The sequence below is a fragment of the Pleurodeles waltl genome, chromosome 10 (genome assembly GCF_031143425.1).
Source record: "Pleurodeles waltl isolate 20211129_DDA chromosome 10, aPleWal1.hap1.20221129, whole genome shotgun sequence".
In the NCBI taxonomy this organism is placed as follows: domain Eukaryota; kingdom Metazoa; phylum Chordata; class Amphibia; order Caudata; family Salamandridae; genus Pleurodeles; species Pleurodeles waltl.
In genome coordinates, this window is record NC_090449.1 from 931,795,883 (window position 1) to 931,809,034 (window position 13,152).

General features: G+C 40.2%; 1 protein-coding gene across 7 annotated transcripts in view; it reads left to right on the plus strand.

Annotated features, from left to right (window-relative positions):
- Positions 1-13,152, plus strand: part of ICA1 (islet cell autoantigen 1) — a 230,009-nt gene that overhangs the window by 92,134 nt on the left and 124,723 nt on the right. For all 7 annotated transcript variants that reach the window (XM_069211715.1, XM_069211718.1, XM_069211719.1 and 4 more), the window contains exons 7-9: positions 2,222-2,320; positions 8,800-8,888; positions 11,923-11,972. In XM_069211715.1, the coding sequence (XP_069067816.1) occupies positions 2,222-2,320; positions 8,800-8,888; positions 11,923-11,972 (238 nt within the window). The remainder of the gene's footprint in view (positions 1-2,221; positions 2,321-8,799; positions 8,889-11,922; positions 11,973-13,152) is intronic.

Below are 13,152 nucleotides of genomic sequence, written 5' to 3' on the forward strand. Positions count from 1 at the left end.
CTGGTTTCAACATGCTGAAAAATGTTGAGCATCCTTGAACAATGCATCTGGCTGTGGTGCAGTGCTGGTACAATTAGGGGATTTGTATGGAGATTAGTCTGTTAAGGGGCTCCTAATATTGCCGTGTCTGGTGCCTAGCAGTGTTTTTGTGGCTCCTAGGCAGCCCCATCGGCTTTAATGAAGCTCTCGCTTCCTTTTACCCTGTTAGGTCATGCCCCTTTTATTTTTCAATATTTATTTATAAGCAAAGCCTGAAACAGTCTAATTGGTATAAAGTGTTTTTTTGTTGGTTCCTAGGCGGCCTCATCTGCCTTAAAGAAGCTCTAGCTTCCTTCTACCCTGTTAGGTCATGCCACTTTTATTTTTCAATATTTATAAAATGCAAACCATCTTCAGACAATGTGCATTACTTGGGAAACTAAATTTGGAAACTCTGGATTAGAGCAATACGTTATTGAGTTATGGATGTGCTATGTCGCTAGACCTCTGCACAGACAGTCTCCAATTAGGGTCATTTGACGACCAGTGCCATAGAAAAAAAGAAATCTTTAGGTAAATGGGTATGTTCTGCAAGGTGTTGATTGCTTCACTTTCTAGATTATCTTCCATTTTTTTACCATGTTAATGCTTTATCGGTGCGTATTGTGTTGTCTTGGTAACTTGTCTTCTAACTTGGTAAGGTTGTCTTTGTCCTTTTTGTTTTGTTCGTTCCTCCCCCATGTACTGGCGGAAATATTTTCCATTTGTTAACATTTAGAGCTTGTAGGTTGTTGCCCGACTCTGCGACACTTTCAGAGTTTAATCTCTTTATTTCTTGCAGGTATTTATTTGGTCCTCAAACTGTGGTCAAACATAGCCATCCCTTACACTCGTACGCAGAATGGCCAAATGTTCATGTTTTTAAAAATACATATTCCTTAGTAGAGGAAAACCTGAGGCAAAAGAACACTCTGATGTGGTTACTGATATATTTATTTTTTTAATGGATTAGTGAGATGTCACAAAACGTAAAACTAGAACAGATTATTCAGTTTAAAAGGGCTATTCAATTTGTGAGTGCAAGGAGTGGCCAGTGGTGAATTGTCCCAAGTTTGAGGATGTTACAACAGTGCCAGTGTATTGAATCCAGACATATGCCTAAAGAAAATAATAGCCTGAAAAGAAAACAAAAAAGAGCAAATAAAATAACTATTCACAAAACGTTTAAGTCCTGCTGACAACTTTGTTTTTTCGGGTTTTGACACATTATAGCCACGGGCAGTACAGGGCAAACATTTTGTTACGAAGCCTAACAAGTGGGAGAGGAACCAAAACAGCGATTCTATCTAAATCAGCGTGCATACTGGCAGAGCAGGCAGGGTCACCGTTCCAAAATGATGCGAAACAAATTTACCATCCTACCTCCATGTGAATAAGTCCTTTTTCCGGTGCCTTGAACGGTGTGACATAGTCTGAACGTGTATAGAAGGTACTGCAGTAAGTCCTTGAACATTCATGTAGCGGATGTTCGAGACTTTATTTTATTCAAATGAGCTTTATTCAGTAACACAACAGAGCAAGCTTATAATTTTACTTTGCTGCACCTTCTAAGTGGTATAAAACATTGTATTTTTCATTTATATAGTGCTTCATACTGACTTTTAACTTGTTTATAAGTATTCCCAGCTAATGAGAGGTATATGAACTGAAGTAGTATGGTGGAGTAATTTGCTAAGTGTCCCTTTATCAGGAAATCCCTGGTAGGAAGAAGTGGCCAGACACTGGTCACTAGTTTGGCACTGCCTGCCATTTAACATTGATAGTCCCTGGCCTCAGTGCCCCAGATTCTCAATGTTATGTGTCTAATGCACCCTCACACCCAAACCAGTAAAAGATTTTCCATGTAACCTACCTCTTACCATTAGTCTTTATAACTTTTATTCATATAAACATTTTCGCAATGTGTTTCATATTTTACAATGCTGATTGGAATGCCTGTTCCCAGTAGTGCTGCTTAGTAGTAACTAACCTGCAATAGTGCTCGCCCCCTGGTCTGCTTACCTTGCAAGGAAATGGAAAACTTTAATATTTAGGATGCAAGACTGTTTAGTTTTTCGATTGTTCCCCTTATTCCTGATGGATCTAAATACTTCTGAATTCTTAAATAGGCTGGTACAGTATTTTATAAAACATGCATAGACTTTTAAAATGTGCATTATAAACCTATTCCATTTATTGACAGACAACGCTTCTTCATTTTTGGGAGAAAACCTCACACACAATGGCAGCCATCCACGAAAGCTTCAAGGGTTATCAGCCATATGAATTCACGATGTTAAAGGTAGTGTAAAAATTAAGAACCTTTTTTTATTTTTATTTTATTTTTATTCTGCATCTTCAATTGTTGTGAAATGACTTCACATTGACAAATATTCTTGCTTTGTATACAGTTTAACTGGATGATTCTAGATATGACCTCAATTAGAATGAACTATTTCTTCACTTAGCTTTCCAGGTGTCCTGTCTGGTTGAACGGCCCCAAGCCGCATTCCCAAGAGAAAGTTAGCTGGCATATGTTTTTAAGTAACTGCAGATCGCTCCCATCCCAGAAGGCAGAACTCTTCATTTTTCTCAAAGCGAACAAAATAGATGCCGTGTTTTTAACAGAGACCTGGCTCCACGCTGCATTCGAGCCAGATATTGTTCAAGCCTCCCCCCTGGATATTATATTGTTCTAAAAGATAACAAAAAATAGAATCATGGAGGGATTGCGATCATTTTAAAAAATGCATTCAGCTGTCTTATTGAACACCTACAACTCCCAGATTGTGAAAATCTGTTGTTTGCCATCTCCTTCTCCCCAGCAACCATCTTCTCAGGAGCCCTACTGTATAGCCCCCCTGTACCAAGTACAAACGTCCTCTAATTCCTTCCAAAAGTGGTTGCAAACCTAGCCAGCACTAGAACAAACTTCTCCATTCTAGGAGATTTTAATCTCCATTTGGAAGAACCAGCAAATTGTCAAACCTCTGGCCTCACACAGGACCTTTTGGCCATCCAGTTGTCCCAAATGGTGTCTGGACCCACCCATGAGAGAGGCCACCTTCTAGATCCCATGTTTTCTAACAACATTATGCTTAAAGCCTAAGACCCCATTCTTGGAACCTAGTCGGATCACCTTGTTCATTCCGTTTACCCTGTACTCTACTTATCCACCTTCAAACCACAAATTGATCACCTGTAAAGATCGTCGTCAGTCAAAATTGTCTATTGAATCCTGGAAACAGGCCCTTGAAGATACCAGACCTACTATAGGCGCAGACCCTACCTCAGAATAAGATTAGATCTCCTAGTGGGTTACATCCACACTGGACCTAGTCATTGCCTGAAAGCCCTTACCAGAAGAGCAAAAGATAAATCACACCCTGGTACACTCCTAATCTTCGAATATTGAAACAAGCCTGCAAAAAGGCTGGTAGGTTTGGAGAAGGGATTATGGGGAGATCATCAAGCAGAAATATTGAGCCATTATCTGAATTTATCAGGCCGAAATTAAAAATAAAAAGCACAAGCTGCATACTATGAGGAAACATTTAGTGGTGCCACCAATTCTGCATGCAAAATGTTTTGCATCGCTAAAGCCTTATTAGAGCCCCTCTCCGCTCCCCTCCCCCTCATCCTCTATGTGTAATAATCTTAAAATATTCCTGCAGAACAAAATCTGGAAAATTTATAATAGTTTCCAACAATTTAAAGAACCTGACTTTGCTAGTTACGAGAAAGATCTTGGGTTACCAACCAGCCTCTGCTTACTGATTTTTCCCTTTTTGAAGCCAGACAAGTTAGCAGATATTATGAGTAAAATTAAATCTAGTTCTCCTGATGATCGAGCTCCATTATTTATTTTAGTTAAAGCAATGGACCAAATCCTTCTCACTTTTCTTGAAATGACCAACATATCCCTGGTATTGGGCTCAGTCTCAGTGTCTTGGAAATATGCCATGGTTAAAACATTATTTTAAAAAAAGCCAATTTGGATCCTCTTGATTTAGGAAACTATTAACGGATCTCCCTGTTCCCTGGGATAAGCAAAGCACTGGAAAAACACATTAGCCTAATTCTATCTGAATTCTTAGAAAAGCATGATACATTGCATCCCACACGCACTGGCTTTCGATCTTATGGTAGTGGGACTGTTCTTTTGACAGTAGTAAAAAAAAGCAACCCAAATGCTGCTGGATCAGGGACGTTCTGCAGCCATTATCCTCTTAGATCTCAGCTGAGCACTTGACACGGTAAATCATGCTGTCCTCATTTAGAGATTAGTGTGCTGTGTTCTAAAGACTTTCCCTTTACTGGCTCAAGTCAATCAATCAATCTATCTGGTGTCTTGAGAGCACAAGCTTGTCACCCCAGGGGGTCTCCAGGTGCTGAAGGGATGCTACGGGCCTTATCCAGCTGGCAATGACGTTAGAAGAGCCAAGTCTTGAGCTGCTTTCTGAAGTCCTAGAGATAATGCGAGGTGCGCAGGTGGAGGTCGTTACAGGACCTGGCTGCGAGGTGGGAGAAGGAGCGTTCTCCGAAACGATTGTGACAGATGTTAGGGACGTTTTGCCTGGGCGAGGGAGGCTGAGCAGAGTTCTCTGGTCAGTGGAATGTGAGGCGGTTGTTGATGTAGGTGTGTAATGTGGAAGGCATTGTATGTGTGCGTGAGCAGCTTAAAGAGGCATCTGTGCTGGACAGGGAGCCAGTGGATCGCCCTGAGGTGGAGAGTGATGCTAGTTCTTCTGGGGAGGTCGAGGACGAGTCTTGCCACCGCGTTCTGGAGGCGGTTAATGAGCTGTTTCGTGGTTCCGGCGTAGAGCACTTTGCTGTAGTCAAGTTGGCTGGAGATGAGGGCCTGGGTGTCTGATTTCCCTGGTGGAGATGGGGGATCCATCGGAAAGTCTTGCAGAGCATGCAGAGGATGTGGAAAGACCTGGAAGGATCTGTATTTGAGGTTGTCCTTTCTCAAACTGGATCAAACTGTTAAAATATTACTGGAGTGGCTACATCTTTTTAGTGAAGGCATGTTATGTTGCCTTGGTCTTCTGGAGGTTTAATATTTGAAAGCAACATCTTTTACAAAGCATTTTGTAATATTTGTATTGGGGCTGGAAAAGTCTCTGAACTTTAAGAAAGGGCTTCTAGGGCATCAACCCATAGTCTTGGGTTGCAGAAGCCTCCTGACAATTCAATTTCAGAAACACAGTAAAATGTCCAGTTACAACTGCTTCTTAGAATTCCTCTACATCACCCTCAAGTCCCTAAGACTGCAGGGCCATAGCCACAAGTGAGCTGGTTTACATGAGCATGCTGATAACATGTTTATTTACATCTGGTCTCCTGTTTACCGTAAAGGAGTCACAGCTTTAGCACCTTCTGCATTTTCCAGTTTCTGGTGAAAAATGCCACAGGGCATGCATGCTTCTTGGCTGGGATTTGTTCTGCTTTTCTGTGAGGCATAAAGAGCATAATTCCAATATACCTGGAGAAAGGTGGTACCACTGGACCAGGATAAAAGTTCTTGTTCCAGAAATTCCAGTTCCAGTCCAGAGGTGGAGATGGTTCTCACCAGTACTCAAGCGGGCAGGCTAGAATCCTTCTCTTTACCAGTACTAGGAAGGTTAAGCAAGAGGTTTTTGAAAGGAGAAACTTGGTCACTGATTGTCAACTCCTGAGTAAAACAACAGAAGTTCACTCACTTATATCCATCCAATATTTTTAACAAATGTGTTTGGTTCTTTTTCAGAAAAATGAAACCAAATACTATCCCTGGGTCCTTTGCTGTTCAGATAAGAAAACAGCAGCGTCCATTCTGTCCACCTCTCAACTGATCACAACACCAGCTTAGTTCCACCACCCAAACATCAAAGAAAGTCTTCACTTCCAAGACTCAGTCTGTTATTCTTCAACCGCCATTTGCTCCTCATTCATCACCGGGTGCCTCAATTGGTCTGAGGTTGGAGTCTGTTTAAAGAGACCATATGTGGGAGTTTCCATTTTGTATGGAAAATATATATATAGAGAGAGAGATATGTTTCCCACCATTACTACATCCTTTCAAGTTATCTAGTTGTACTCCCAGACTGCACACTGCCTCTCAATAATGCAGCATCATGCCACATCGTAGGTGCGAAGAAATATGACCACATCATCCCCACCCTGATGGAACTTCACTGGTTGCTGTCACCAGTCTCACCATGTACAAAACCAGCTGCATCATCTACAGAACTATCATGAGCAGCACCCCAGCTTATCTGGCTGACCAGTTCACCATCTTCCATAGCTTGGCACACCCGCAGTCGGGACTCCATCAAACTGGAGACAAAAGTTCAAAAAATAAAAAAAGGCAATAAGCTTTTGCAGTCAGATATGGAAGGACAACCCTGTATTTATGAGGTTTGCCCCAGTCCTGCTCCGCATTAGGGATGGTAGGGAAGAGCTGAAGACACACCTATTTAAAGAACATTTCATCAGGATGCAGAAAGAGTCCACTTTCTCTCGTAGAAACCAGCTAACTGTTCCAATAATGTATTGACTAGGCCCTTGAATTCGCCCATGTACAGAGATCTGTTTGTTTTCAGCTAGGTTTGTGCTATATAAATACCACATTCATTCAAATATACAGGACTATACAGAATTACCCAGAGCTCATGGTCTCCTGTGGGGACTTCTTGAGGGCATGGATGTTTAATGTGCTCCATACCCATCCCCGTGGCCTGAACACCCACAGGCCTGTTGCCTGATCTGAGTACTCAATATAAAATGCCCTAAACATGCTGATCAAAGGGAATTTCCCTTGCATTGTTCTGTGCCCAGTCCCTTTTACTAAAATATTTATTGGGCGCAGAGAGTGGCCTTAGGTCATGTACTGTGAAAATGCAGACAGTATACACCGGCCTGTGGCTGTGCTTTGTGCCTACTACCCATGCTTGGAGTACCCACAGACCATGCTGATGGCTATTTGCACAGCACCCACAGAGTAGGGTTTTCGATCGTGCTCAGTGGACATTGGGTAAATATTCTGGCTTTGTATCATGCTCTGTGCCCATTACCCAAGCTTGTAATATTCACAGAGAATGGCAATAAATGGGTTTTGGTCATACATGTCCTACAGCCATGTTCTATGGCCACAACCTGTCTCCAAGCCAGAACTGGTACCAGTAGGAAATACTTAAGTTGTTTGACCCACTATAATAAGAGTATGATGTCAAACCAGTAAGAGGTGGGTAAAAATATTATAAACAGTCTAATAGCACACTCACTCCCTATAGGCATTGTCTGCCACCACTGCAGGTACTGGGTGCAGTGCATGGTCTTCGTTACGGCCTGTGTCCAGCCTGCGTTCTTTGAGAGTCCATACAGAATGATTTATCATTATGTCCTTTAGTGATGCCCTGTGCCCAATAGCCATGCCTGCAATTTCAAGAGCATGGCCCACTCTCATACCCTGTGAGCAGCCCCCTTTGCATTTCTCTTCATGCTGTAGAAGGCATGACTTTGAGCCATGCCATGTGGTCACTGAGTGTCTTATATCCAGTTCCTCTATCCTCTTTATTTATTTATTTATTTTTTGGGGGCGAAAACGTCCCCCTTCTTTATCGTACACAGCACATGATAGCCTTTCGTCTGCTAGCAATTGCCTTAAGAGATCCTACCTGTCATTGGAAGTGCATTACTTCTCTGTAATCTTGTGACTGCGTCTTTTCACCTGTCAGTAGACCTGCTAAACATGAAAAGGGCTTCCTCTATTAAAGGCCGAGGGCAAAATGACACATATTCTATTCCATGTTCCATCTTGCATTCAATCCATCAGGACGCTGTACAGCGGAACGCATTGTCTGCACTGTGTGATGGTTTAATATTTCATAGCCCACACTCTCAGGGTTCCTTGGATTTGTATGTGACACCCGTAGTCTGCCGTTAAGTGGTTCTTCCAGCTACCGATCTTTTGGATTATACAAGTCTTCTGTAAATTTATTCTGTCTTCAAAAATTCTTAATTGGCTCCAACAAATTACTCACAATCCTATCAATGACCCACTAACCAAATAGGGTCAAACGACGTGAACTAACTCGGCAGTTGGAACTCTTCTTGATTTTTCCGTTCATTGTCTTACCAACTGTGCAGAAGCGGTGTAAATAACTAATGAATGACAAGCGTTTCATTACTACTTTAATGTACAGACTGTACCATATTTTCATTTGTTCACTGTGGTCACTTGAGCGCAAGCACTTTTTCAAAGCAGTAAATATTTCTTATTTGCGACGGTTGACTTTTTATTTTTGTCATTGATGGATAGCCAATATATTTTCATCTTTTAATTCTTGCTTATATTGTCTCTTGCCATATGGAACCTATGTTCTGTATGTGTCTGGAGGAATGCAGCTACATCAGTGAACTGATTGATGATGTTATCGTGATGTTTTTAGCAATACATTAGGAGACTTACTATTGCATAACTAATAAGTGGCATGCTTCTTTGTATTTTATAGTATGGATTTGAACAATTATGTCAGATTGAAATTTTTAGCAATTAGTCTGAAGACATTTTTAAGAGGTTTTGTTTTTAATTTTTCAAACACAGTTATTATTCATGATCAAATAAGTTACTTTCCCAAGGGCTAACCGACCTAACCATAGTTGCAGAGCTGCTACCGTCAGCTCTGCTGCGGGTATGCATTCATGTAAAAGTGTTATAAAATTATCATAATTTTTTTTTCTGTAAAATGTAATTTTGTCTTGGTGCTCTTTTCTTTAATTTATATATTTGTGAAGACGTTACAAGACCCTGTGAATAAATTAGCTGAGCAGTCAGAAAACCATGAGAAAACAGCAGATGAAAGCACCAACAAAGATGATGATGAGTAAGTCGTTCCTTGGTGTCATACGATAAAAGAATGTTCATTCATAGACCAGCATTGCACCATAACCGATAAACACAGAAGGGGACATTGAGGAACCCTCGCTCCAGTAACCGAGGACAGGATTATTCTGGTGTGTTTTTCAGTTTAATGAAGTAATGATTCTAGGCTAGAATACGAAGGATTACTCCCTTTGCTCATTAAAGTGGCCATCTGGTGTAGAGAACAAATAAGCAGTTTTATTTGCTCCATATTGTATCTCGAACAATTGCTGTCGAAATGTATTCTAGCGTGCTGGTTTATTTATCAGCTGTGGTTTGGGATTTGTTATGACATCATTCACTAAATGCCAAGCAGCATCTTCCTGTCAGTCATAGGTCTATACAAGTCTGTGTTTGAAGACAGCCCCTCTCTGTGCTGACAGTGACTCCTTCAGAGCCATCAGCAGCACATTATCATCTCTCTTGTTGAGACCAGAGATCACAGCACTCGAGTTAGGTGTGAGAGGCAACGCCCAGGTTGCCATACATTTTTAATACTTGGCTGATGAGAGGATGCTACCAGTGGTCATTAGGAGTTGTGTTTGGTACCAGGTGCATATCATTTTAAAGTACAGTTATTTGTGAAAGGCTGAGACTGTTGTGCATGGTTCCTGTGTGACTACTCGAACACTGCACATGTGATCCTTGGGAACAGCTAATAAGCAGGAGGAAATGTAGCGGTGGACGAACAGCGTGTACATAACATATAATATAATGGTCAATGGGCAGTTGTCAATGAAGTGGAGTTATCCTTCTTAGTTCTCCAAGTCAGTTTGAACTTTGCTGTGTTTGACTACGAGTTGTTAAATATGCTCCTCATTGACAACAGTATATCGTTAACTCTGCCTGTTTGTTTTGAGCTACCCAACTACACCACTGTTTGGTTAAGTATCTGAAGTTTTTAGGAGGGTCTGTATAACAGTCAATATGTATAAATTCACACAGAGATCTTAAAATAGTTTGGAGGTCAGCTTGGCCATGCATGTTTATTTGATTGCCTTTTTTTAGAGGGGTGGTTTGTATTTGCTAGAATATGCTTTGTTGAGTAAGTGTCTTGCTCTATTTTTTTCCAAAAACATTATTGTTACAGAAAATGATAAGTATGAATAATTGAAAATGGCCTACCCAAACTGAATTTACAACATCATCAGCAGCCTTATTTTTATTAAACTTGTCAATCTTGGTTCAAGTTTCTATTTATATGGGTGGCCTTAGTGCTGTTTTTTGAGACTGAGATAAGCATCCTAAGTGAATAAAAGAAAGTGGTACAAAAATTTGACCTTAAAAAAAAAAAAAAAAAAAAAAAAAACTGTCCTCGAATTTTATATTCTTGTTAAGTTTTTAATGTTGCATACTAGTTTCCTTTTTACAAGCATTATAATGTGATGAAGGATGCATTTTCCTTAATCTGCAAGATCAGGAAGCTAAAAATGTGCTTTTAAGTGCATAAATGATCCAGCTTTGGGTATCATCCAAGCGTTGATGCACTCAATTCTTGTTAAATATCTGTGCTCAGGCTCTGGAACAGCTGATTTAGAGCTGTGGTTCCAGAGCCCTCTCGGTTACTGAGAAAACACAAATGATATTGAGATTCGACCTCTGGTCTCCAGACAGAATCAACAGCCTCTGTAAATGCTTACCTGCAGTACAGGCTTGCACGACTGAAAACCTTTCGAAGTTAAACTGCATGAAACTAAGATTCTAGAGTGGAAGTTGATCCATCCGTATGCACCTGAGATACTCTATCCTGCCTCCATTGGGGAGAGACATGTCCGACACAGTCAAAACAAAAATTCCTTTGGCTTGTTTTAACTACCACTTCAGTTTTAAAGCATACCTTCAAATTGTCTGTTCTTCCTGCTTTCTGCTCCTGTGCTCCCTTAAAAGATTATACCTCCACTAGTGAGCTGATTTTAGCTCTCATGCCTTGCAGGCATGCCCTTTACATCTGCATTATGGTGACTTTTCTGGTGAGGCTGCAGCGATTGTAGAAGACTACTGCACTCCCTATGTGACCTTCAGAAATTGACCACATGATGGAGGCAAGGAGAGTGCTACACTGTCTTCCCATAAAAAAACATTGATTGAGTTTGAGGCAGTTTGTATTGTTCATCGAGCACCACACTTGTTCTAAGTAAGTCTTTGTCATCCTTCCTCTGCATATCATCACATGGACCATTATATTTTGCTCACAAAACCTAATGCTGGACCTACTGTATAATAAAGGCAGGTGTGGTAGAAGAGCTTTGCTTGTGATGGCCCCCAAATTGTAGAATCCTCTTCCTGATGATCATAGACACTGACTAGCTAGGCAGTGTCAGAAACACCTTTAGATCCATCTCTTTTGCTCCTCTGTACTCTAGACCCTGCCTGTGTCTCCTGATGGTTGGCACTCATTGATATTTGTAGCTCCAAAATGCCCTTTGTGAATGTTGTACTTGGGAAACAAAGAAATGTTTATTGATACACTTTCACCTGCAAATGAACAGGTAAATAGGGTTAGTGATGACTGTTCCTTTTGAGGGATATCGATTATGAAAATCATAATTGTTCTTACGTAAAGATCTTACACATAAGAGTGTCTCACTAGAAAAGGTTTGGGTCTTTGAAACATTTCTGAATTCATGTCTTGCCTGGAGTAACCTCTGTGAATTAATCCAAGGGGATTATGCATCACACACTGCATATGTAATATCATTAATCTTTCAGTTAAGTGTCTCGTAGAGTTAAATGTCTGCAGTCTCAGGTGTCAAATTAGATGTCTCCTATCATCTCTGTTCTAATTTTTCATGAAGGTGATTTTTCAGAAATACATTTGTCTGGGTGTCTTTTTATTTAGATGCTAAATTAGAAATGCTGACATCTTGTGTATATATAAGGGGAAAACAGTTCTAAGAGTGTCATCTTTTAGCGTGAAGGTTTTTGAAAAAATATTTGTATTTATAAGTTGTCTAGTTTCTAAACTTGAAAGTATTTTCTTACTTTATGATTTCCAGGTTGATTTCTTTAGATGATGAAAACCATAAAGATGAATCCAGCATATTAGGTATGTGTCATTCAAAAACGCTAAATTAAGGTCACCTAATTCAGAAGTATCCTCACGCTGCTTTCCTGATTTTGTAATTACTTATTTACATTTAGGGTAAAAATATTCAAAAGTAAAAGCATATCCTTGATATGACATAGTTCTGGATCTGGGTATCTAAATCTGCGGTTTTGATTGAGCGATTCAGTGCTGTATAAATATTCAACATTTCTTGTCAAGGTTTTATATACCAACTTGTTTTCTACCTTAAACACACAACTTAAATATGTCAATCTGAATCTTTCTAGATCTAGGATATGTTAGTATTGGGTGTTAAGGTGAGTGGTGTGCACATGTTGCTCTAGTTGTACTAGTCATGTGAGTCTTCCAAAGCAGTTTAATATAACTTTGTGATTTGAGTTTTCTTCTGTTTAATTTCTATTTTATTTGTAGTCACTCAACAGTTCTTTACATGTAGCCAATTAAAGCTAGTCACCCTGTTTAGTTAGCTTGAAATTGTTTTCCATCAGAGCCACTGAATCAAACTATGCAGGAGGTTTTCTACTCTGACGTTTTTCCTACAACCATCAAAGATGTTAAAGCTCAGTTCATTCAGATAAATACATTTTTCCAACTCCACTGCATGGAGCCCTATATGTCAACCGTGGTCTTCAAGCCATTCAATCCGAGAAGCTTTATTTGATCTAGTGGTCCTTCTTCCCAGTATATTAAATCCTAAACCACTTATTTCTAAGCACGGGATTTCATAACACACTGTGCCTCTCAAATATCTGGTTTGATAATCAGAAGATATTTTTCTCAATTGTTATTAATCTATCCAGTTGAATAAGTATTCATTGCTTCTCTCAACAGCATATTAGGATTCCTTCCAACGAGGTCAATGGGGACGAGCCCATATGAATGATGAGACCCTTTCGAAGGAACTCTTATTAAAAGGAGACCGATCTAAGCATATTTTGCGTTGATTCACAGCTGATGAAAGGGGGTTGATTTCCTGAGGCCTCAATAGTGTATGTCTAGCTTGTGAGGATTTTGGCCTAGTTCTATAAGCCTTGGCAGGGAGGAATTTTATTTCCAGAGTGAGAACTCTCCCAGGCCTAAGAGTATTTACATGTGATACAGTCTGATATAATTTAGGAAAGAGGTATACCACCCAGTAGGTGCCATGGCTTCAGGTACC